This window comes from Nicotiana tomentosiformis, chromosome 7 (assembly GCF_000390325.3).
Source record: "Nicotiana tomentosiformis chromosome 7, ASM39032v3, whole genome shotgun sequence".
Classification (NCBI taxonomy): domain Eukaryota; kingdom Viridiplantae; phylum Streptophyta; class Magnoliopsida; order Solanales; family Solanaceae; genus Nicotiana; species Nicotiana tomentosiformis.
Window position 1 is genome coordinate 125,057,215 of NC_090818.1, and position 23,112 is coordinate 125,080,326.

At 36.0% G+C, this 23,112-nt stretch overlaps 5 protein-coding genes and 1 non-coding gene across 10 annotated transcripts; 2 read left to right on the forward strand and 4 right to left on the reverse strand.

Annotated features, from left to right (window-relative positions):
- Positions 1–4,824: 4,824 nt before the first annotated feature.
- On the reverse strand, positions 4,825–4,897 carry TRNAA-AGC (transfer RNA alanine (anticodon AGC)). Its single transcript has one exon. It is a non-coding gene; the product is annotated as a tRNA-Ala (tRNA).
- A 302-nt stretch (positions 4,898–5,199) lies between these two features.
- LOC138896318 (uncharacterized) lies at positions 5,200–5,655 on the reverse strand. The gene has a single exon (XM_070181117.1). The coding sequence runs from the start codon at positions 5,653–5,655 to the stop codon at positions 5,200–5,202; it is 456 nt and encodes a 151-aa protein (XP_070037218.1).
- An 844-nt stretch (positions 5,656–6,499) lies between these two features.
- On the reverse strand, positions 6,500–7,167 carry LOC104097057 (uncharacterized). Its single transcript, XM_009603565.4, has one exon. It carries the CDS (start codon positions 7,069–7,071, stop codon positions 6,676–6,678), a length of 396 nt encoding a protein of 131 aa, XP_009601860.1. The 5' UTR covers positions 7,072–7,167; the 3' UTR covers positions 6,500–6,675.
- Positions 7,168–10,442: 3,275 nt separating this feature from the next.
- LOC104097059 (uncharacterized) lies at positions 10,443–11,738 on the forward strand. Its single transcript, XM_070181118.1, has 4 exons — positions 10,443–10,689; positions 10,956–11,037; positions 11,145–11,212; positions 11,728–11,738. Exons 1-4 carry the CDS (start codon positions 10,443–10,445, stop codon positions 11,736–11,738), a joined length of 408 nt encoding a protein of 135 aa, XP_070037219.1.
- Positions 11,739–14,239: 2,501 nt separating this feature from the next.
- On the forward strand, positions 14,240–16,393 carry LOC108945304 (uncharacterized). 5 transcript variants are annotated; one of them, XM_070179854.1, is made up of 6 exons: positions 14,240–14,411; positions 14,548–14,633; positions 14,728–14,790; positions 15,280–15,465; positions 15,565–15,625; positions 16,108–16,393. In XM_070179854.1, exons 2-6 carry the CDS (start codon positions 14,577–14,579, stop codon positions 16,224–16,226), a joined length of 486 nt encoding a protein of 161 aa, XP_070035955.1. In that variant the 5' UTR covers positions 14,240–14,411; positions 14,548–14,576; the 3' UTR covers positions 16,227–16,393. The 5 variants fall into 5 exon arrangements, with proteins under 5 accessions (XP_070035955.1, XP_070035954.1, XP_070035956.1 ...); XM_070179855.1 differs by having other exon boundaries at positions 14,242–14,633; positions 16,108–16,144; positions 16,180–16,393; XM_070179857.1 differs by having other exon boundaries at positions 14,243–14,411; positions 14,548–14,629; positions 14,725–14,790.
- A 653-nt stretch (positions 16,394–17,046) lies between these two features.
- LOC104097060 (AT-hook motif nuclear-localized protein 7) lies at positions 17,047–21,057 on the reverse strand. The gene is made up of 5 exons (XM_009603567.4): positions 20,499–21,057; positions 19,988–20,055; positions 19,730–19,861; positions 17,806–17,967; positions 17,047–17,687 (listed from the first exon to the last, which is right to left on the reverse strand). The coding sequence occupies exons 1-5, from the start codon at positions 21,055–21,057 to the stop codon at positions 17,355–17,357; spliced, it is 1,254 nt and encodes a 417-aa protein (XP_009601862.1). The 3' UTR covers positions 17,047–17,354.
- Between the last annotated feature and the right edge of the window lie 2,055 nt (positions 21,058–23,112).

Genomic DNA, 23,112 nt, shown 5'->3' on the forward strand with positions numbered 1-23,112 from the left:
CAAAGGCCGTCAACGAACCGGTAACAACGATCAAAATAGTATTCGAGGCCTCACTTCGATCAACCTCAAACACTAGGGGCATTACCCTCCGATATCAACTTTAACATGAAAAGAGATTTCGGGATTGAAGGGTTTCGATCAATAGGATTCAATCTAAGGGCCAAACGGTCAAATGAACCATGCCCACATAGACTGCTCAAACCCTGACGCAAAGCATGTACTCATATATACTTATTATACTCAAGAATAAAGAGAAGTCACTTCCTTGCAATCATCTTATATTTTAAAATTTCTTCCTTATATTCCATAAAGAATTTCCTACTTCCGATCCCTTAAAGGTAACGAGCTCAAGAGACGCTTATATTCGGAGTTCGAATAATCACTCTCGCACTAGGGGACTACCGTCCGAAAACAAATTCGGACGACCCAAGCTACTAGACCTCGGGGGCATAAGACCTATTAGGAAACCCCCGAATTTTAAAGGCCACGGCCACCTCCGCTTGGGGACTATTATCTTGGGCAAGCCCGGATAACTCGGGAAAGCAAGTCCACTAGGCGACTCCCGAACTAAAAGGCTACGGCCGTATTAGCACAGCTTGGAGATGTTCGAGACCCGTAACTAAAACTAGGCCTTCAAAAAAGAAATTTTTTTCATAACCGGTTCTAAAGGCTATCCTCGGCAAACAATAATCCGAATTACTTACTTTGGGAAAACGTTTCAGGTAACACCGAACCCCCAAGCCTTAAAACGGAAAAATGTAAAGGCGAGGTTTGTTTGAACCTTCGAACATAACCTAAGTTACTTCATGCTAAGGCATTTCGATTTTTTTGAATACAAATGATAAAACAAAGGAAAACTCCAAAAGCTGAAAGGGAAAAAAAGCCTTATATGTATATTTACCAAAACTTCTTTTTACAAGGACCAAATGGCCCCGATACATAAATTTACAATGGCCAAAACGGCAAAGACAAAACGTTTTAAGTGGCCTAATCTTCACCGGGAGCCGCGTCATCACCTTCGGGGCCTTCACCGCCTTCTAGCTCATCCGAGTCTTCAGATCCCTCGGAATCCTCTTCCACGGGATAAGCCAGCTTCCTGGCCTTGGCCTCTAACATCTTGGCATTCTCGATCTCAGCCAACAGGTCAAAGCCCTGAGCTTGAACTCCTTCGAGGACCTCCCTTCGGGATTGCCACTTCATGTGCTCCACAAATTTTCTCGCTTGGACCTGAGCCACCTCAGCATCGGCCTTATGCTGGTCCACCCGCTTATCAGCCTTGACCTTAACCGCAACAACCTCCGATTTGGCCACCTCGAGTTCCTTGGCCAGAGACCGCCGAGCTTAGTTGAGATTGGAGCTCATCGATCTTCTTGGCATGTACCAAGGCCTTTTCTTTTGCGGCTCGGAGCTGGACCTCAGTCGAAGCCAGTTGTTCTCAGGAGGTCTCCTTTTCCGAGGCTAGGCGGTCCATATTTTTCTTCCATTCTTCGGCCTCAGTCGTCACTGTGTCCCCCTCCACCTGAAGCTTCTCGATATGGTCAAGTCTTTTTTGAACATGTAGGTTCGGGTCGTTAGCCAATGTGTCTGAATCATCATCACTAAGTTCGAATATTCGTCTTACCTGCTCAACCACGTCGGTATGCTCCTTCTGGGCCATTTCTAACTCGGCTTGGAGCTCCTCACTGAGGAGTTTGTAAGCATCCCTCTTCTCGGTGAGCTCCCAAGCCTCGGCCTCGTGTTGGTTTAATTCCTACTGGTATCGGAGGAAAGTTTCATGATGGAGAACCGAGGCCTACAAACACAAAGAAGAATATTATGATTATTCGCAATTTAATCTAAGTACGTAATAGGAAAGCTTTCAAAGTTACTTGATTAAATGCATGTTGAGCCTCGTAGAAAAGGCATGGGACCTCCACCTCGTCCATTTTGGCCTGATCCTCTTCGGTCACCAGGCATCGGAGATAGCTGGAAACCTCCACGGGGGCGGAGAGAACCCGGGCATCCTCCGGTATGGATATAAAGATTGACCGCTTCCGGTCAGGATTTGTACTCAGACTGGGAATCGGTCAACCAATCTCGGACTCAAAGAAGATCCGCTGGTTCCCGAAGGCGACATCTTCTGTGGTACCGGTAAGTCACCTAACCCGGTGACATCTTCCGAGGCGGTGGAATCCATACCGTCGAAGAAGTTGTTGAAGGAATCGACTGCCCCTTGAGGACCCTCATTTGGGCTTCCTTTCAGCGTTTGATCCTCATTTATCATAAAATCAGTGAATGAAGGCGACCCGGAGAGATTTATCACCCCGAGAGCATCCTTCGGCACATTGCATTCTGCCTGAGGAGCGTCAGCCACGGTCTTTCTATCAATCTCCTTAGCTCGGGGCAAAACAAGCTCCGCCCTCTCTAGTTCGGAGGCCTCGGCCACTGCCTCTCCACCGGCCTCCTTGGTTTGAGGCAACTCGATACCGCTCCTCACGCGAGTCAACGATTAAGAGTCTTCTTCTTCTTCGGACTCATCCCTCAATCAGTGGAGCGAATCTGATGGGAGTTCTCGGACACTGGTAGTTTCCTTAGATTTGTGTACCAACCGCCCCCTCGGTTTCTTCTTTTCGGGCCCCGAGGAACTCGGAGCTTTTCTCTTTTTTTTCACTTTATCCTGCTTTTCTCCTTTTCTTCACTGGTAGTTTCACTTTTCGGGCCCCAAGGCCTAAAAAGAAAAAGAGATGAGTAAGCTCAGAAAGAAACCCTCCCACCGACCCTTTGAAATTTCGCGCCACGCGCGCTCGAAATAGGGCTTCTATGATGAAGTGCCCTCGACCCACTCCTTAAGTCGGGGAACTGCATCCGGCATCCGAGAAATAGCTGCACCACGAAACATCGATTAGATGAGAGTAAAGGAAAAAGCAATAAACAAAATCTTAAAGGTGAGGTTATACTTACGTTTCATGTTCCATTTCTCGGAAAATGGCATTTTCTCGGCCGGGATTAGATCCGAGGTCTTAACTCGAATGAACCGGCCCAACCAGCCTCGGTCTCGGTCCTCGTCTATGCTCGAGAATGGGGCCTTAGTGGCCCGACGGGCAAGCTTTATCAATCCTCCTCGGTAGAGTCAGGGACTATACAGACGCATGATATAGTCAATGGTGAAGGGGAATTTGTCGATTTTGCTTACAAAGAAGCGGAGGAGAATCACTATCCTCCAGAAGGAGGGATGGATTTGACCGAGGGTCACCTCGTACCTCTTACATAAGGCGATAATGATCGGGTCTAGAGGGCCCAACGTGAAGGGATAAGTGTAAACACTAAGAAAACCCTCCACGTGGGTAGTGATTGACTCCTCGGGCGTAGGCACCACCACGTGTTTACCAGCCCAATTACAATCTTCCTTGACTTTGGGGAGGAGATTGTCAGTGATGGAGCATATATATCTCGAGACCGGCTCGTATCGAACTGGTACGGAAGAGGTTTTTTCAACTTTGAAGTCAGCACCGGTTGGGCACCCCGCAGGAACGAACATAGTTTAGGGGGGCTTCGGTGTCTTTTCCTCGACAACAGTAAACATAACATCTTCTTCTTCAGACGGTCTCGAGGAAGAGGGAGTTTCCTTTTGAGGAACCGATTTCGAAGTCTTTGCCATTGCTTCTGAATAAGGGTGAAGAGATGGTACTCATGAAAGAGAGGGCGTAATTGGCGGATAGTTTATAAAAGTTTTTAGAAAACTAGAAGGGAAGAAATTTTAAACTTAAGCCAGAAAACCAGAGGATGAAGGTGATGAAATTTTCTTAAAAGCACAAGAGCAAAGTTTGAATGTAAAAAGTTTTAATGGATGGAAGGATGAAGTATTTATAGTTTGCAAACGACGGTTCAATACCCGTAATGGCCGACCAACAATTGACACACATTTAATGCCTTGGAGACTGGACCGACGGGACGTTTCAGTTACCTTTTGTCGCTTACGTCATGATTTATCGAAGCAAGGTTCGAAAGTCCATATCGTTTCTTATCGTCTTCTCTTCGAAAAATGAGGGGACTATCTGTACACGGTCGAAGCCGGGCTCGTCTATTGTGTGATAAGTCGGGACTGAAACGTGACAGGTTGAAGCTCGACCCTATATTATATCGAACCAAGGCGTGAAGTTAAATTATCGAACGCGTGACTCCGGGATCGAACATGATCGAGGAAACTTTATCGGGCCAAATAACGGAAGGCCAAATTATCCGCAATCGATTGGATATCACGACGGAAATCTCGATATGTATCAAGGAGAGGCCGATTAATTAGCAAATTATGAAATTTTTTACCTTTTATAGAATTGTATCAAGAGTAGGACTCCCCTACTATATAAAGGGGGATCTGGTCATTTGTAACACACATCAAGAAACACATCCAAAAGTAATACACTATTATTTCTAGTTCTTATTATCTTGTCATTCTATTCCGACTCGAGGGTGATTGAGGCACTTCTTGACTCGAGGGTGATTGAGGCACTTCTTGACTCGAGGGTGACCAACCTTCAAAGTTAACCTTGTTCAATTTGCATTTATTTTCTTATCATTAATTTCAACATTGATCTGTTCTTTCAATTTGTATCAAGTTATATGATGTATCCTGAAAATCGCGTATAAATTCAATTGTTATCCGATTTTAGGATAAATCGTAATTTTCTTCAAATATAGCTACGGTGCAAATATTTGCTGTATCACACGATTTTTCCTTTGAAATATGATAATGGGCTAATGTGATATCATACAAAAGATGGGCTAATGGGAAAGGCCCGTTATATATAACAGAGAGAAAAACAGAAAAGAACAAGAAAACGAAAATGGAGATGCGGGGTATCGATCCCCGTACCTCTCGCATGCTAAGCGAGCGCTCTACCATCTGAGCTACATCCCCTAATTGTTAAGTATCTTCCTTATAGTTATATTTGTTAACACATTAATAAGTTGCGTTTTTGCAGGAAATCCGTCGAACTCAGGTTTATCTTTGAGTAAATAAAGGTAGAAATAAATAACACTAACTTTTACCTTCGACCCAAAAAATAATAATAATAATAATAATAATAATAATGTAGTAGAACAAAGCAGAACACTAAACTTCCAATTTTAAACAAAATTAAGACCAAGTACTTTCGTAACCATAATTATTCTAATTTCTCAAATTACCTAGGGTGACAACTGACAACTCACTAAAAAACCTTACATATTAGTCTGCAAAACAGGATCAACAACATCAACTCTTCCCACACCTTCATTATTTGCAACTTTAGCCACATCAATTTCTCCAATAACCAAACCCTCAACTCCACTAACTTCTCCTCTTAATATCCTCCTTTCTTCTTCCTCATCCACAGAATTTGGATCATTTTCATCTATAGCCACTGGTGCAGCATCCATTTCATTTTCATCTATAGCCAATTTTCCTTCCCATGTAAACTTCCCACCGTGCCCTGATTTTGACTGTTTTGTTAAAGGAATTCCATCTATTGGACGACGGTCTTTTCTGTATATGCCTTTGTCTCTGTGTTTTTTTTCTCTGTGTTTTAGGGTTTCGATGCTTACTTCGTGTTTTGTTACCTTTGTTTTGCCTTCTTCGTCGTGGCTTACTGCTCGAAATGTCGCTGTTTCCTTCTTATCATCGTCTATAGGATACATTTTCTGTTCTTTCCTTTTTTGGACAATGTTTGAGCGGAAAAGTAAAGATGAAATGTTTATATGAGGAAAGTAATGAAACTTATAGGACGAGTTTGTATAAGAAAATGTGAGCGGTGAGAAGCGACGTGTAGCTTTGTGAAGGAGATAGTGATTTTGGAGTCTTGCCACGTTTGTTGCTCCCTTTTGTAAGCAATTCGACTTCATTCCTACACTTTCGTTGAATTTTACCACAATTTTGGTGGGCGTTTGGACGTAAAAATTGTGAAATTTAAAAGCAAAATATTTTTTTTAATGTAAAATTAATATTTGAAAATTAAATTTATATTTGGATTTGAATACAATTTTAAATTGTTTTTAAATTTTTATTAGTGATTTAGAGTGAAAATTTTGAAAAAATTTTTTAAAAAATTTCGAATTTCAATTTAAGTTAAATTTAAAATTAACTTATTATTACATTACATGATCACCTTTACATGCTGAATACTAAATTGTGTGAAACAAACATGACTCACATCATTTTCAGGTCATCTAAATTCTAACAAAGATTGAGAACTACTAAATCCGATTCCACAAACAGAACAAAGCCCAAAAACCCAATTACACAAGTCAATAATCCCAGCTTGTTTGAATGATTGTTATATATCACTTGATAATGTACCGTATAGTATTATATTGTACTGTATCACTTTAATGTATATAATATTTAGATAAATTGTATTATTTGTCGTCGTTTTATGATGTCATGCACCAATAAACTTGCAATAATACTATATAATTAATAAAATAGAATAAAATATAAAATAAGATTATTTAATAATAAAAAAGTATAAGATGAGAAAAAAAATAAAGAAATGACGCAACCACATCAAATCTATCGTTTCATAAAGTAGCATTTTTCGTCATTACGTAAGGACGAATTTAAACGATACGATACAATAAAATGTAAGTACAACTAAAACAAACATTGTATTTAAAATAACAATACGTTTAACCATCCAAACAAGCGGTTAAACAAGAAAACTAATTGAGTTTCAAATGAGGATCAACATCAACTCTAGCAACACCTTCTTCAGCCATTTTTGCCACTTCAACTTCACCAAGCACAACACCAAAACCACCTAATTCCTCCTCTTTTATCAGCTTCTCCTCGGCTTCTTCATCCAAATAGTTCGGATCTTTCTCGTCCAATGCCGGTGGCGCGGGCTCCAATTCATTCACAGCTTCCTTATCAGGTCCTTCCCATGTATACTTTCCGCCATGTCCTTTTTTCGGATCATGTTTCAATGGTAGCCCATCTGCTGGATGTCTTTCCAATCTCTGCACTCCTTTTTCTGTTAACTTTCTTTCAATATACTTAATTTTGTCGACGTTTTTCGTGTCAACTTTCTCCTTGTTTTCCTGCACCACTGGCTTCATTTTGCTGCTTTTTAGTGAACTGTATTTCTTGTGTTAGTTTTTTGGTTGTGAATGAAGTACTGAATTTTTTCCTATTTGGTGAGGCTGAGGATTTAGTAGAGGGTTTAATTGTGTATATATAGTTTTTGTTTTGATTAGATGTTGGAAGGTGCTGGAAAAGCTAGAAAGTTCTGCTGGCAACCTTATGTGGACATTTCTGGAAAGGACTGTGGCTAATTTTGAAAAGAGGACAGAAAAAGAAAAGGTTAGATTTTTGTAGAAACTTCCATCTTTTGGATAATTTGTGGGACGCAGGTCTCTTTCCAATCACTTCTGTAATTTTTTACCTCGAAATGATGCTGGAGGGATCTTTTTTACATTATTGTTTATATTTCAATCTTGTTAATTTCTTTTTAGGAGAATAATCCCGAGTTAGAATTTTAAAGTATATTGGTCAGAATTTTGAAACTAGAAATTCTAACAATCACTAAAATTTTTAGTTACCATGCGAAAAAAATTGGTGGTCGATCAGAATTTTGTCAAAATTTTGCCGAATCGCCATAAGAATTGGCCAAGAATTTCTGACCAACATACTTCAGAATTTTAATTAGAGACTATTTTCCTAAAAATTTTCGTTTTGAGATCAAAATTTAAACAATAACACCAAATGATCCTATTTGTGTCATTCTCCCAGAATTTTGTGGTCAATTGCACTAAAAATATGGCAATCACCGATTCCAACTACTAGAACAAAGTTTTGTGGTTCTGGGTTTCTTTCATAGAGTACTTTTGAAGAGTATTTGCTTTCTACAATGAATTTTTTATGCTATGGAGAGTAGTATAAAAAGTTATTTTCTTAAAAAATATTTTTTACTTTGTAAACAAACACTATAAAAAAAAATTTTATTCATCAACTAAATAACGAAAAATAAGTGATAAAATCATTCATTTTTCAGGAAAATATTTTCCTTCATGCCAAACGCACCCTTAAAGCACAATAATTTGGAATATCTAAACCTTAACTTGCTTCTAACCCTCTTCTATATTGTAGTAGTATAATCATAATAGTAAAATAAGAAGCTAGGGGGTAATTTTGATCTAATATTACTCATGTAGTTAGAAAAAAATCTTGTTCTTAATTTCTAATGGAGTTTCGATCTAAGTGTAACTTTAAATTATAATTATACGTCGAGGGACAATTTTGAATATTTTTGAAGCGTGGAGTAACAGTTTTTGCTGGAGCTCCGATAATGGCGAAAGCAAATACAAGACGATTTATTAATGAAAAGAATGTGAAAAGTTCAAAAGTGAAATGGATGACAAAAATTGAACAATTTTAAATAGTACAATGGCAAATTTGAATGTTTTCTTTTTTAAAATTAATGAAGTTCATAATCAATTATCAGACAAAAATTGTTGTTTTTGTTTAACTTTAAACTAAATAAGTTTTGGTATAGTTGATATGGTGTATATATGAAAATTTCATCTGTTATATCTTGGCTAAATTTACAATAGGATCGTATCTTAAATTTACTGTTTCCTTTGTTACAGTGCAAAACGCGGACAATTTAACTAGTAGCATCATAAATTTGAGGTGCTTCTCACAATTTTTTGTTACAAAAGAAAGTTAAAATAACAGGAATATGATACACTATTTGTTGCACAACTGAGATCTAATCCTATGAACTCGGCCACTTTTTATTTAGCTTTGTTCTCATAGCAGATTTATCAATTATTATACGAGTTTACATAGCTAGTAGCATGTTTGCCAAGTATCTTTTGGGTCATACTTATTTTTGGTCAAAAGTTTTTTTTTTTTTTTTCAAAGTTAAGGTGTGTTGATTAAGTTTTTAGAAGGAAAAAAGTGATTTTGAGTAGAAGCAAAAATAGTTTTTGAGAAGTAAAAAAAGTAATTTCTCCAAATTTTGAGAGAGAAAAAAATACTTATAAGCACTTTTATAATTTTGGTCAAACAATAGTTGCTGCTCTAAAGTAATTTTTTAAATTAAATAACCAAACACAAATTATTTATCACCACAAGTATCAGGGGCGGATTTACCTTGGTCGAAGCTGACACCGCTTCGTCCAAAAATTTACTTAATAACATATACTATGTGATATGAAAAACAAGTACACTGAAAAAAATTGACATCACCTAATAAAAAATTGCTGCAGCTCAATGGTCAAGTGCTTATTTTCCTGGCATAGGTACATTTGACATGTATTTGTTGCCTAATATTTAGGTTACTCCTTTTCGTGCCTCATATCAACAAAAGTTATACATATTCAATGGGGCGATTTATAATAATATGCTTGAATTAAGTTTTATTAATATAATATAAATTTTATTTCTTTTAAAGTATAATATTGTTAATGATTTGTTCATATGTTCACTTTTTAAATATCGACACCGTTTATAGAAAATCTTGTATACGCCCCTGACGAGTACTTTTTGAGAAAATTATTTTTCAAAATAAACTAATTATAGAAGTTTGGCCAAACATATAAATATTTCTTGAAATAAGCTGAATTTAGAGGTTTGACCAAACATGCTACAGGTCACGTGATCGTGAACGCACACCATGGGTTCGCCATAGTCTAATCAGTGCACCGCAACACTTTTAAGAGAATCGATGCCTGACTGTAAGTCTGTAACTTTTAGCGTTGTTTGTTTCTATTTGGTACTAGGAGGGGTGAGGGAGAAGCGTGAACCCACACCATTGTACATGGGTCGCCACTGGCTCTCTAGCCAATAGATTAATTACTACTGATTTTTGTAGGCTAATTATTTGGGACGGAGCTAGAAGGCAGGATATAGTTTTACTTCAAATTCTATAATTATATTAAGAAATCTATTAATTATGGACACAAGTCAAATTAAAAACCGATTTACTAACATGTAATATTATCATCTTAAATTAATTAGAAGCATGGGTGTTATCTAGGTTAAGGGGTATGGGTTCACGAGAACCCATACTCTTTTTCTTAAATTATTTATAATAATCTTATATTTTTTTAAAAAAATATTTAAATATATGCACCTATACAAGTGAAATTGATGGTTCAAATCCCACCTAAGACAGTCTTGTTTTGACGCTGAATGTGTGTGTGTGTATATATATATATGAAAATCATTTAAATTTCAGAAAGAATATAGTTTGAACCTATAATTTTAAAAGGGTGATTGAACAGATTTTTAATGGCCTTTCGATTTTGAGCATGCATGCATGAACCTTGGGAAGTGGATATAGCCTGATCCATATCTTAATTAATTACAGTATTTGAAAGGATTTTTCACCATTAAACGGTGAATCACCACTATTTATAGAAGTATCATGTTTTTCTCATTAATATTACCTCTAAAGTCTTCTTCAAATTAGATTTTATATACTATGGCAAGAAATCTTCCTAACCTGAAGTTGAAGAGCGTTGTTTCTGATAGTGATAGCAGTGATAATGAAAATGAAACAAAGGACACTGGAAAAAACTTAGACCTTCCCTTAGAAAAACTGAACCTTGGCCCAAAAAAGAAACTTCTTGTGCTTAATCTTGGAGGTCTGCTGGTTGATAGGGTGCATCGTCGAAACGAATCCGCTGTTCGACGTTACACCCCTGACCTTGTTCACGGAAATTTCTTAGGTTTGTGTGTACGTAGGGGCAGAGCCAGCATGTCGTTCAAACCCTATATTTTTTCTTAAAAAATTTATGAAATATGTATAAATTATTAATTTAAAACTCAATAACATAAAAAGATTAGAATTACGAACCTATAAGTTTCAAATCCTGACTCTGGTTCTGTGTGTTTTACTGAGTAAATATGATATTACATTGATATTTGTCAATTAATTGTAAATGATCTTTTAGCTTGTTTAACTTTTGTTATGTATATACCTTTTGTCAAACAGTTTTCAAGAGACCTTTATGTGATCAGTTTTTGAAGTTTTGCCTTGAAAGATTTGAAGTGGGGCTGTGGTCTTCTGCCAGGGAGTTAGTATTAATCTAGTTTTAATTTTTTTTTTTTAAATCAAGTGAACTAATTATCTCTGTGAGTTGAAGCTATTGTTACTCTAACTTTGTTTTTGTCTATATGATAGTCGAAACGTGGATCCTATTTTACACAACATCATGGTTTGGGCTTCGACGAAAGTTGGTATTTGTATGGGTAAGTGGCTTTCAATATTTAATTTTGCTTAGGGTTGTCAAATAGGCGGGTCGGGTTAATTTTGGGCGAGTCAAAATGGATTAAGTCACCCATCCAAAAGTAACTTGAGATGAGGTGAACTGGGTCTAGTTAGATTAATATTTAGATTATAGTCCAACTCGCCCAACTCTTATCAAGCTTGAATTAATGTGTATTATTTTTTTTATGAATTATTTATTCATCAAATAAGATTTTTTTCCTTTTGTTATGATTATATATAACATATAAAAAAAAAAATTATTTTAAAGATATTTTAGCAAACTTAGTGATGAATTAATTTGGGCTAAAAATTAGTCAAACTTTAGATGGACTGAGATGGGTTGAGTCAAAATGGACTAAGTTCAACGGATCAGTGATCGGCCCAGCCTTGAACGGGTCAAATTGGTTTGGGCTCAAATTGACACCCCTAATTTTGTTATTTGCTTATTAAAGAAAACTAAACAGGTATCTTGTTGAAATTTCATTTACTTTTCTAGGATCAAGATGAATGTATTGAGAGCGATTATTCAACTCTGGAGAAGAAGAATAAGCCCATATTCTTGAAACAGCTGAAAAAAATATGGGAAAACAAGTATAATCCTTCTTTACGTGGTGGAAGATTTTCAGAATCCAACACTCTTTATGATTGATGATGAACCCCACACAGCTCTTTTAAACCCTGTAAGTTTTGCAATTCATTGAAAAAAAAACAAGATTATATTACAAGAGTGGAACAGTAAAATTGTATCGGTGTGACCCATACGTCATGTTCAAGACGTAGAAGCAGTCACTAATACTTTCATTAGGCTATGTTGTTTACATCACACCCCTTGAGGTGCGGCTCTTCGCCGGACCCGGTTGGAATGAGTTATGCACCGAGCTGCCTTTTTAGTGAAACTGGAGAAATCTTATCTATTTCGATTGTAAGACTAATTGTTAGTTCTTGTTTCATTTGCAGCCTAATACAGCAATTTTTCCTCATGCTTACAAAGTTAGAGATGGCAGACACACATTTCTTGGTAACAAATATATTCTACTACTCCTTTAATCACTGACTGGAGTTTAACTTAATTATTCTATATACACTTATGGTGTCAGAATTATTTTATTATTAGGCTACATATATGTATCTGCATATAATAATCAATCACAAGTAGAATTAGTAACCTGAACTATGACAAGCAATTTGTTGCTATAGGTTAAATTATAGCTATAGTTAGAGGCGGAGCCAGAATTTAAAGTTATTGGGTTCGAAATTGTAGTTCTTTTAAGTTACTGGGTTCTCAATTAAGAAATTTTCATATTTAATGGATTTCTTGATACTAATACAGGTGTTTGGACAAAAATTACTAGGTATGGCCGAACCTGTAACCTGTAATATGTACACTGGTTCCGCCCCTGGCTATAGTGGAAAAATCTTCGCAGTGTCAATTGTTGGTGTGTATAAAATAAATGCTGACCGAAGAATTTATATGTTGATGTACATAACTAACTCTAAATAATTTATTTTTGTGGGTGTTGAATATATAGGTCCTAAGGGGGAAATGCAAGAGTTTTTGGATGGCGTAGCAGATGCAGATGATGTTCCAACATACGTGAAAGAACATCCCTTTGGACAACCTGCGATAACAGCTTCTCATCCTAATTGGGATTACTATGCTAAGATAATTCCCGCAGAGGAAGCTTCTGGCTCTAATTACTCTGATTATGACTCTGACTGCTATGATTAGGAACTCTAATTTAATAGCTCTTGAAAATCCCTTCTTAAAGTGCTACCAAGGATTTACTATATAGTATGTAAAGAAGGTTACTGGTTTTTTGCTTAACTATGTAAATCTTTTCTTAGGAGTATTACTTTTTTATGTAATGGTGTGTGTAGTCTTGTGTTTTTGCAAGTTGCAAGCCTTTTATGTATCTATTTGAATTAAATCCATTTTATCTTTTTGATGTGGACATGTTTTTTTCTTCAACCTGTGACCAAAGGCGGATGCACCATATTGTTTGTCGGATTATTATAAACTCATGTGGAGCATAAATTTATATTTAAAATTTTATTAAAATTATAATAAATAATTGATATGAACCCATAATTTTTAAACGTACAATGAATTCAATGCTAATAGCATAAATATTGAATTCATAGAGTTTAAATAATGAATCCGGCTTTGCTTAATGGACCTATAATGATTTAATTTGAACATGTTTTGCTTAGGATACGATAAAGTATATATATTCTTGAGATAGTACTTATAATCTAATCACACTTTTGATTTCTAGCGCTTAAGAGACATGGTGAACATAAGAATTAATAACTGTCCTTTCTGTGATTGCCACCAAAATTCGTTATACCACGAATATTCCAAAAATCTTTTATGTATAACCAAAATAAATGATCCAACTAAAGAATCCAAATGAAATATATATCGGATCTTCATGTTACTTGATATAAATATGTATTCTATATTGCAAGTGTTCCCTTATTTTTTGCCTTTTATCAAACGAAACATGTCTATGGCGAATCATTTTGTAATCACTACGCTAGACACTTGAAATATTTATTTGACAATTTAATTAAAAATGTTATCCACCCCTTGATAAACTATTGCTCTTTAGGTTAGTACTGATTTGGCAAGTTTATGATAATTGTAGTAGACTAAACAGATATACTACTGATTTTCGATTGAATGCGCATAATCTTTAGCCTCGGAGTAACCGTAAAGTTGTCCCCATATAACCTATAGGTTACGAGTTTGAACCGAGAAAATAGTCACTAATGCTTGTATTAGGGTAGACTGTCTACCTCACACCCTTAAGGATGTGGTCCTTCCCTGGACCCTTACATAATCTTTTGGATAATCATTTTGGAGTAACTGATCAGATTCTATCCTCTAGATTAATTTTGAGCATATATACATGAATCTTGGGAAGTGGAAGGACTTCATCGTTTAATTACAGTATTTGAAGGGGTTAATTGTAACCATTAAAGCTTGAATACCACTATAAATACAGAATGATGCAGCCATGGATTTTTCAATTGTCTTAGTGGTATTATCACTAAACTTTCTTTTAAATTCAACTATGGCAAGAAAGCTTTCAAATCTGAAGTTGAATTAAAAACCTGGTTTTTTATGATGATAATAGTGATCATGAAGATGAAACAAAGGACACTGGAAAAGATGATGTGTGTGTGTGTGTGGAGTAAAAGATGATTCATTGATATGTTTGGTTAATTGTTATAATGATTCTTTTCTTTTTTTGTTTTTGGTTTAACTAATTATATATAGCTTAATTATGTTGTGATGCCTTGTTAAACGCAGCTTTCAAGAGACCTTTCTGTGATCAATTTATGAAGTTTTGCCTTGAGAGATTTGAAGTCGGACTGTGGTCGTCTGCTATGGAGTTAGTATTCGAATTAAAATGTTTTAAACCTAGTAAGTTAATAATAATTTCTTGAAATTATTGTTACTATAGCTTTGTTTTTGTCCGTATAATAGGAGAAACATGGATCTGTTCTAGACAACATCATGGTTGGACTTCGACCAAAGTTGTTATTTGTATGGGTAAGTGGCTTTCAATTTAATCTAATAAGCTAAGAACTCATTTTGTTTATTGAGTTTTAGTTTGAGAAAGAAGGGGAGCCTCGGATCACCGGTATAGTTATCTTTGTGCTATTTATAAGTCATAGGTTCGAGCTGTGGAATCAGCCACTAATGCTTGAATCAGGATTGTGTGCTTGTATTTGGAGTGCGGGCCTTCCTCGTACCCTGCGTAAACGCGGGATATTTTATGCACTAGGCTACCCTTTTAGGTTAAATTTGAGAAAGAAGCCTTGGACCACCCGTCTCCATGTGACCTATAAGTCACGGGTTCGAGCCGTGGAATCAGCCACTAATACTTGAATAAAAATAGGATCGTTACATCATACTTCCTTGGGGTGCAGCCCTTCCTCGAACCCTGCGTAAACGCGGGATGTTTCGTGCATCGGGCTGTCCTTTTTGGTTAAATTTGAGAAAACAAACAAATCTTTTGAAATTTCATTTATTTTCTAGGATCAAGGAAAATGCATTGATAGTGGCTTTAAATGCTTGGAGAAGAAGGAGAAGCCCATATTCTTGAAACAAATGAAGAAAATATGGGAAAACAAGTATCATATCCTTCCTTTTCGTGGTGGGAAATTTTCAGAATCCAACATACTTATGATTGATGATGAGCCCCACGTAGCTCTACTTAACCCTGTACGTTTTGCATTTCATTGAAAACAAGAGTACAAGATTGGATATAGACATAATAAATCTCTTAATAGAGACTAACTGATTATAGTTCTTGTTTTCCAGCCTAATACAGCGGTTTTCCCTCCTATTTTCAAAGTTGGAAACGGCAGAGACACGTTTCTTGGTAAGTGGTAACTAATACTTATAAATTATATCTATTGTTTTCGCTATCATTATATATAATGCGTGCCCTTCCTTTTACTTCCTTTTACCCATCCGAGGCCAAAGGTCTTCCTGAAACAGCATTTCTACCTTCTTGAATGTAGGGGTAAGATCCGCATATGCGCTACCTTCAGATGTCACTTGTGAGATTACACTGGATTTGTTGTTATTGTTGTTGTTTCATTATATATAATGCATGCTTGCTTAAAGCCGAGGGTCTAATGGAAATAGCATTTCTACTTGCATAGGGTAGGGGTGAGGTTTGCATACACACTACCCTCTGCATCCCACTACCCTCTCCATCCCACTTGTGGGAATGCACTGCGTTTGTTGTTGTTGTAGTATCAATGTATATAAATAATGAAGTCCTAACATTTAATTTTATCTTTTTGTTGATTTACATAGCCAACTCGTGATAATTTCTTTTTTGTGGGGTTTGAATAGGTCCTAAGGGAGATCTGCGCAAGTTTTTGGATGGTCTAGCTGATGCAGATGATGTTCCAACCTACGTGAAAGAACATCCCTTTGGACAACCTGCAATTACAGCTTCTCATCCTAATTAAGATAATTCTCCGTTTTGGCATTAAAATGGAAGCTTCTGAAGTTTAGTCATTGAGATTTTACTTACTATAGGCTAAAACTTATATAACTATGTTTCACTTAGTGTTCAAGTACCTATTTTCACAATGTCAATGATCTACTACTGTTTACTACAATATTTGAGGAAAGGTTCCATGACAAATCGTGCAATTCCTATGCAATATAAATGTCTTCACAGTTTGTAACAAATATGTTTCAATTTATTTGGCAATATTATTACTATTTGGGAATCTACGAGGTTATTCTTTGATCACATTTTTCTTAAATTTTTTGTAAATGTTTTAAATTATAAATTATAATTAGTAATTCTTTATATGTAGTTTCCAAATATATAAATTTTAATTTCAAAAACTTGAAGAATCTATCTAATTTCACATTCAAAATTAAAAACTTTAACTCTTGTACTCCGAATGAGCCGAGGGTTTTCGAAAACAGCCTCTACCTCCACAAGGTAAGGATAAAGTCTAAGTACACATTACCCTTTCTAGAATCCACTTGTGAGATTTTACGATATGTTATTGTTGTTGTACACTCGTACTCTGAATCATGCTACATAAAGTGGAATGGTGGGAGTATGTCCTTACCTGTTAACATTAACGCACTAAAATAAAATAAGGTTACACTGAAAGAATCATGTAACCTCTCCAACAACAAATTACTCAGTATATTTTTACAAATGGGTTTGGGATGAGTAGTGTGTACGCAGACGTTTGCAGGTAGAGAGGCTGTTTACGAAAGACAATACAGCCTCAGAGAGACTGCATTAAGCCTTTAACAACTAAATAGGCATAAAACATGATATCAATATAAGAATCAAGTGAGTGCTCTTGGACTTCCGACTGACATTAATGCAACTATATAGCATCGGTTCCTGGGTAAAATCCTTCAAAAAGAAAAGAACAAAGATCTGTATAGACATTACAACCAGAAAACAAAAGATATATTAGCCCTCTTCTAGTCGTCAGCATACTTCAAAGTTTCTAAGGCAGTCCTAAAATGATTCCTCAAGTTACAATCAGCAGTCAGGATAACAAGGAATCAGCTAAATGGAAAAGAAACTATCGTCAAGTTTGGTTTCCCGACTTAACAAGCTACTCCATAGGTATAGACAGGTTAATATCAGGATATGGTCTTTGCTCCAAAGTTGGCTCCGATCCATTACAGTCAGAAGTGTCGGTAGATGTGGAATTTGGCATATCTTTGTTGCTCGTGCTGTTATCGACTTCTCCGTGGCTTTGCATTGGTATTTGAGGTGCCTGAGTCAGAGTCATGTTGTTCACAAGTGGTGCATGTGATACAGGTCTTACCATTGAAACAGGGTTCGGAGAGCTGTGGATAACGGGAGCCATTCTTGGTTCGACTTGGTGATGCTTTCTTTTATTGTGTTTTATAAAAGCATTTGGCATGAAACTTCCGACCACCATCTAGCAATATAAGAAGAAATAACAATTTTGGCTGTGGACGCGTAATTCAGAAAATTTGACAACATAAAAGATAATTGGCCTATAAATTATTATATAGTAATAACATAACAGGACTTACTTGGATGGGGCTTGCAGCGATGAGTGAACCAGCAATACCACCACCAATAACACGGCCATCTGGGCCAGCTAACGAAACACTTAATCCACCAGACCTACTTTTCATGCCACCGTTTTCAGAAACAGTGTAAGACCCAGTTAATGCTAAGATCTCAAAGCGGCCCTGCATCATCAGAGTAATTAAATATGAATTTTCCAGGATATAAAAGGTGGTGATAACTCCTGTTTTCTCATAGACGACATAACAACTCTTAAACAAAAAGCACATGAGAGCTGAGATAGTAAAATGATGAAATGAGATTCAATGGGTATATAATTATCAGCAAGCGTATTAGGTTAGTCATCCATGAAAAAATCCAGGCTTGCTTTTTCCTTTCTAGACTGCAACAACATTTTTCTTGCTGAAGAAAATAGGCATGTAAACTGAAAAGAATTAGGGAGCATTAATTTCCTTAAATAATATGATGCAAGCTCATTCAAGTGGAGACAATTATAGGACATCTGATAACCATTTTCATCCCGACAAGTAGTGTCAACTCTATTTGATCCTTGCGTTTCAAACACTAAATTATGCAACGCTGACATACTAAAGTTAATGTGCTAAAATTTGACCGCTTCAACAATTCTGGTGATCTTTGCTGTTGTCAAACAAGAACAGCATTTGAACACAATTACCAAAAAAAAAAGGCAACAACATATTTGGCAGAAGGAAAAACACCGGTTTCTCCAGAATGGTGGGCACTGATTCATGCTTTGCACTGTAACATAAGCAAAGTCATTCAGGATGAATACAAATATATCCTAGAATGAGGAGATGAACTCACAGAAAGTAAACTAGCTGATCCCATTTGAGAAAGGAAAATCACTAGAATACAGAAAATAAGTGTGTGACAGTTAAAGATTCAATGAACATGCAATAGCAGAGTTGAATTATCCAGTCACGGGTACATCTTCTAGTCCTTGAAGTAAGTTATTGTACTCTGATGAATAAAGACTGGAGCTCCCCTCACCGCTATTTTAAAAGTTCAACCATTCCAAGCAACATGGCATTCAGGCTCCAGACAAAGATTTGTTGAAACACTTAAGTCATATCACTAGTATACGAAGTGTTTTAGTTCTGACTGTGGTGTAGCCTCCAGTAATAAGCTAATCTTCCTACGCATATGTAACGGCAAAACTAAATCACGGTTAGCAAGTTCACTGAGAGAATGAATTAGTCAATTTCCTATAAATAATGATACAAATTTCCAGGGGGCGGATCTAGCCTTAAGCTTATGGTTCCCATGAACCTAGTAGCATTTGCCTATATCTATAAATATTTGATTGTAACCTAGTTATTATTGTATGTATAACTCGAGGTCGTTGTAGGAACCTATAAATTTCAAATCCTTGTTCTGCCTCTGCAAATTTCCAAGACCAAATAAAGGTCAAGCCACCAACAACTCTCTCTCTCTCTCTTTTCCTTATACCCCAGAAGTCTCCGAGAGCTAGTCAGCCCACAATTAGTAACTTGGTGGATATTGGTCCGACCCTCTACCTTTTTCACTTATATAATCAGGCTTTTTGGTTCGTAAGAGGGTTCGAACAGACGTGTAGCTAATCAACACATCACTCTTGTTCAGGGCAGGTACCAACGATTCTTCGCCAGTTATAACTACATTTTCGCAGAATATATACATTATCAAACAAAAAAGAAAGAAACTATATATACGCAGAGAAACCATCCTTTAATTCTTTAGAGCTTGATCTTGAGACTTTCTTTTTCTGTTTCTGTTTTTTTCTTTTTTCAGGTGGGGGTGGTTGAGATAGGGCAACAACAAAACAGAAGCATCTAATTAGCTAAACCTCAGTAAAAGCTAACACAATCTTAAAAAAGATACAAGGTATACAAGATTAAGAGAAAAATGAAACAAGAAAAGACATGCCTCATATGTCAAGAGACCACCAGAAGAACCAGGCTGACGAATTGTAACATTAGAAACAGCCCCATTTGCAGACAAAACACAGATCCCTCTTGAACCCTTCTGCACAAAAGAATAAACCTTTCCTGCCACATCCTAAAACACATACACATAACATTTCAGATCTGAAAAGGAGATCCTAGTATTTCATTTCATTACATCATTAAAGACAGAAAACATAGGCATCAAAAAGAAAAAGAAAAAGGAAAAAGAAGAAATTACCTCTCCGGTATGCACAGTAACCACATGTGGCATAAAATCCCCTCCAGCTGTATGTGCAAACAGCTCACCTTCAAACACCAAAAAGCACATACCACTCTTACGTCAGAAAAATCATTAGGTAAAACAAACTAAAGCTAACAAAACCAAATCTTGGATTTTTTTGCCTGCCTCATTTCAGATTCAGTCAACAAAAACAACAACAATAACATCCCACTAAAGTTGGGTCAGGAGAGGTTAGTGTGTACGAAAAAGGACAACAATAGCCTGGGAAGTCGCACAAGTAAGATCAGGGGAGCGTGTATATGGTGAATGACAATAACACATTAAAATCATTACAAGTGGGATCTGAAGAATATAGTATTTACGTAGACCTCTTACCCTTATGCTGTCCAAAAACAAAAATAAAAAGGACCATTCTAGGGTTTGTCCCTTTTAATCAACAAGCATATAAAGATTAGTTTTTTTTTTAAGAATTAAGAGATCTTTGAGCAAAATCTCTTAACAGACTTACCCAAAGAAGCAATTAATTGCAAGTTACCAGAAGAACCAGAAGGTCTGCCACGTCCTCTTTTAGAGGAAGAAGAAGAAAAGGCAGAAGAAGGCGGTGACGTTATAGTAAAACCTGACGGTGGTGTCACTCCACAACCACCACCACCACCACCACCAGGTGACGTCACTGCCGCCGCCGCCGCCGCCACTGCTGCTTTAGCTGCAGCTGCTGCTGCAGCAGCTTTTATATATTGAGGTGTTAAGTTCCCTTCAGCATCATACTTTCTTGGCCTCCCTCTCTTCTTTTTCTCCCCACCACTACCCACTACCCCACCACCCCCACTACCCACGACCACCATCCCTACTGCCCCCTCAGTTGTTGTCATACTCATGTTCATGTTCATATTCATATTCAGCACTTGTGGTGGCACAACCCCACTACCACTGCCACTTGTCAAACTCCCATTGACTGTTGCTGGTGGTTGTGGTTGTGGCGGTGGCGGTGGCGGTGGTGAGTCATATTCTGAGTTAACACCGAGTGAACCAGATTCTGTACTCTCTTTATCTTCCATTTCCATCATTTTTTTTCACCCAAAAAAAAGACAGTAATATGGAAAAAAATCAAGAATGTAACTTTAAATAGAGTTTATATTGAAAAAATAAAAAGTTTGGTTTGAAAGAAGGGTTAGTGAACAAATGGCGCCAGAAGAGAAAAGGGGGTTTTGGAGATTGCTACTACTGTTTAGTTTTGATTTTCAGAAGTAAATTTCGTTTGGTGTTTTTTGGAGTTTGTAAAGTTGAGGTTCCCTCCATTAATGGGGTCAATAAGAAAATAAAAGTGAAGAAAAAACAACTGATAGTAATTGCCTTTTGTCTGGACTCTACACCTAGTATTTGTTAATTGTGATGAATGTCCAAAATGTCCTCAGCTTACTTTCTATGTTCTCATAATTACCCTTTTATATTTTTACCTTAGATAATGACAAGATTTTGTTTCCATATTTGGAGATTTATGATTTATGAACCATAATTACCAAATCTCATTAATTTTCCGTAAATAGGAGAAGTGGTGTTAAAGAAAATATTAGTACATGTTATCCTATTCACTCATTAGAATATACTATAAAATATCTATGTTCTATATATATATATTGATAGGACAAAAATATTTTACAATAAATTTTATTGATTTTCACTATATTCTCTAGATTCTAATATCAGCTTGATATGAAAGGTTACGTACTACTATTTGGGCTATGCATAATATGATAAATACTGAATAATTGTATGAAAATAAAAAAAAATTGGTATTTGGTGTTCAATATTTTGGTATTTGATATAATATTTTGTTTAACGTTTTTAAAAAAATTGTATTAGATATGATATTCAATATTAAAAGAATAAAATATCAATATTGTACCGAAATATATAGTAATAAGTTACGGAATACATATATTATTGATAATAACATACCAAGTTATATAATATTATTTTTTTGGGTTTCTCACCCGGTGTCCGGTACCCATATTAGCGCCCAACTAAATCTAGATTCGCGTCGGGGAGAGCGCTCCCTAACAAATATGACTTCATACCCAGGGACTCGAACCCGAGACCTCTCGTTAAGGATGCATATAATACTTTTCTTTGGCATTCACGTTGAGGTTGACAATCCTTGTTGTATTCTCAAAGTTTAGCAATTAATTATAAGTATTTAACAAAGACATTTTTAATGATCAAATTTATTTTGTGATGTACCTTTTTCTCTTTATGTGTTGATACTTGGTTTTTATTATTTTTTTTATTTTTTAGTACTTTAACTAATGAGAATATTACAGTTTCTGGCTCTATCCATTAGCTAATATTCAAGCCGAATAAATCGAAGTTGTCGGACCGAATAAATCAAAACTGAACGGAGAAAAATCGAATTATACTGAATTTAATTAGGTATGGTATTGCTATAGCATTTTAAGAAATCAAATACCAAAAATATTGAACTAAAATACTTAAATACAGCACTATATTATATCGACCGACGAACAACCCTAATTACTATAATTCATATTTGCCTCATGGTTTGCACCAAACTTAAACTCGTATTTAAATTCATTTGGATCTGGTAAGTTTAAAAGTTGAATTATTATGATATCTTTTTTTAATATTTTTGACTAGCTGTCAATAACTTGTCTATATTATCATGAAATTCCGGAAACGTTATAATTTGAGTGGAAAAAGAAAGTATGTTCATCCTATTTTCTTTATCAGTAAAAAAGAAGGGAAAAAACGTATGCTTTTTGGTCGAAAATGCAATCCCTTTAATCATAATGATTCCTTCTATTGTACCCTTTTTCTTCCGTAACAAAAGAGAGAAAAAATTAAGATTAGGATGTATCTGTGTCAAATTTTATTTTAAATATACATATTTAATGTTCATCAATATTTTAATAAATATTTAAAATTTCTATACATTTCAAGGAGGTTTCAATTTCTGTAAAAGTAAAATATACTATACATTGTTATTATAACCTTCAACGTAAAAGGATTAAATGATATAATTTTCTTACTGTCATATTATAAAAATGATTGAGCAAAAAAAAATAATAAAGGAATTAAGCTCACAAGTCATAACAATAGTGTAG

Bases quoted from the DNA above. Each gene is read 5' to 3' on its own strand.
- LOC138896318 (XM_070181117.1), bottom strand. From the start codon at position 5,655: ATGTATCCTATAGACGATGATAAGAAGGAAACAGCGACATTTCGAGCA.
- LOC104097057 (XM_009603565.4), bottom strand. From the start codon at position 7,071: ATGAAGCCAGTGGTGCAGGAAAACAAGGAGAAAGTTGACACGAAAAAC.
- LOC104097059 (XM_070181118.1), top strand. From the start codon at position 10,443: ATGGCAAGAAATCTTCCTAACCTGAAGTTGAAGAGCGTTGTTTCTGAT. The intron at 10,690-10,955 runs GTTTGTGTGTAC...TTTGTCAAACAG, and splicing joins TGTTCACGGAAATTTCTTAG to TTTTCAAGAGACCTTTATGT. The intron at 11,038-11,144 runs GTTAGTATTAAT...TCTATATGATAG, and splicing joins CTGTGGTCTTCTGCCAGGGA to TCGAAACGTGGATCCTATTT.
- LOC108945304 (XM_070179853.1), top strand. From the start codon at position 14,577: ATGAAGTTTTGCCTTGAGAGATTTGAAGTCGGACTGTGGTCGTCTGCT. The intron at 15,466-15,564 runs GTACGTTTTGCA...CTTGTTTTCCAG, and splicing joins ACGTAGCTCTACTTAACCCT to CCTAATACAGCGGTTTTCCC. The intron at 15,626-16,107 runs GTAAGTGGTAAC...GGGTTTGAATAG, and splicing joins CGGCAGAGACACGTTTCTTG to GTCCTAAGGGAGATCTGCGC.
- LOC104097060 (XM_009603567.4), bottom strand. From the start codon at position 21,057: ATGATGGAAATGGAAGATAAAGAGAGTACAGAATCTGGTTCACTCGGT. The intron at 19,862-19,987 runs GTAATTTCTTCT...TATGTGTTTTAG, and splicing joins TTACTGTGCATACCGGAGAG to GATGTGGCAGGAAAGGTTTA. The intron at 17,688-17,805 runs GTAAGTCCTGTT...TTATATTGCTAG, and splicing joins TCGCTGCAAGCCCCATCCAA to ATGGTGGTCGGAAGTTTCAT.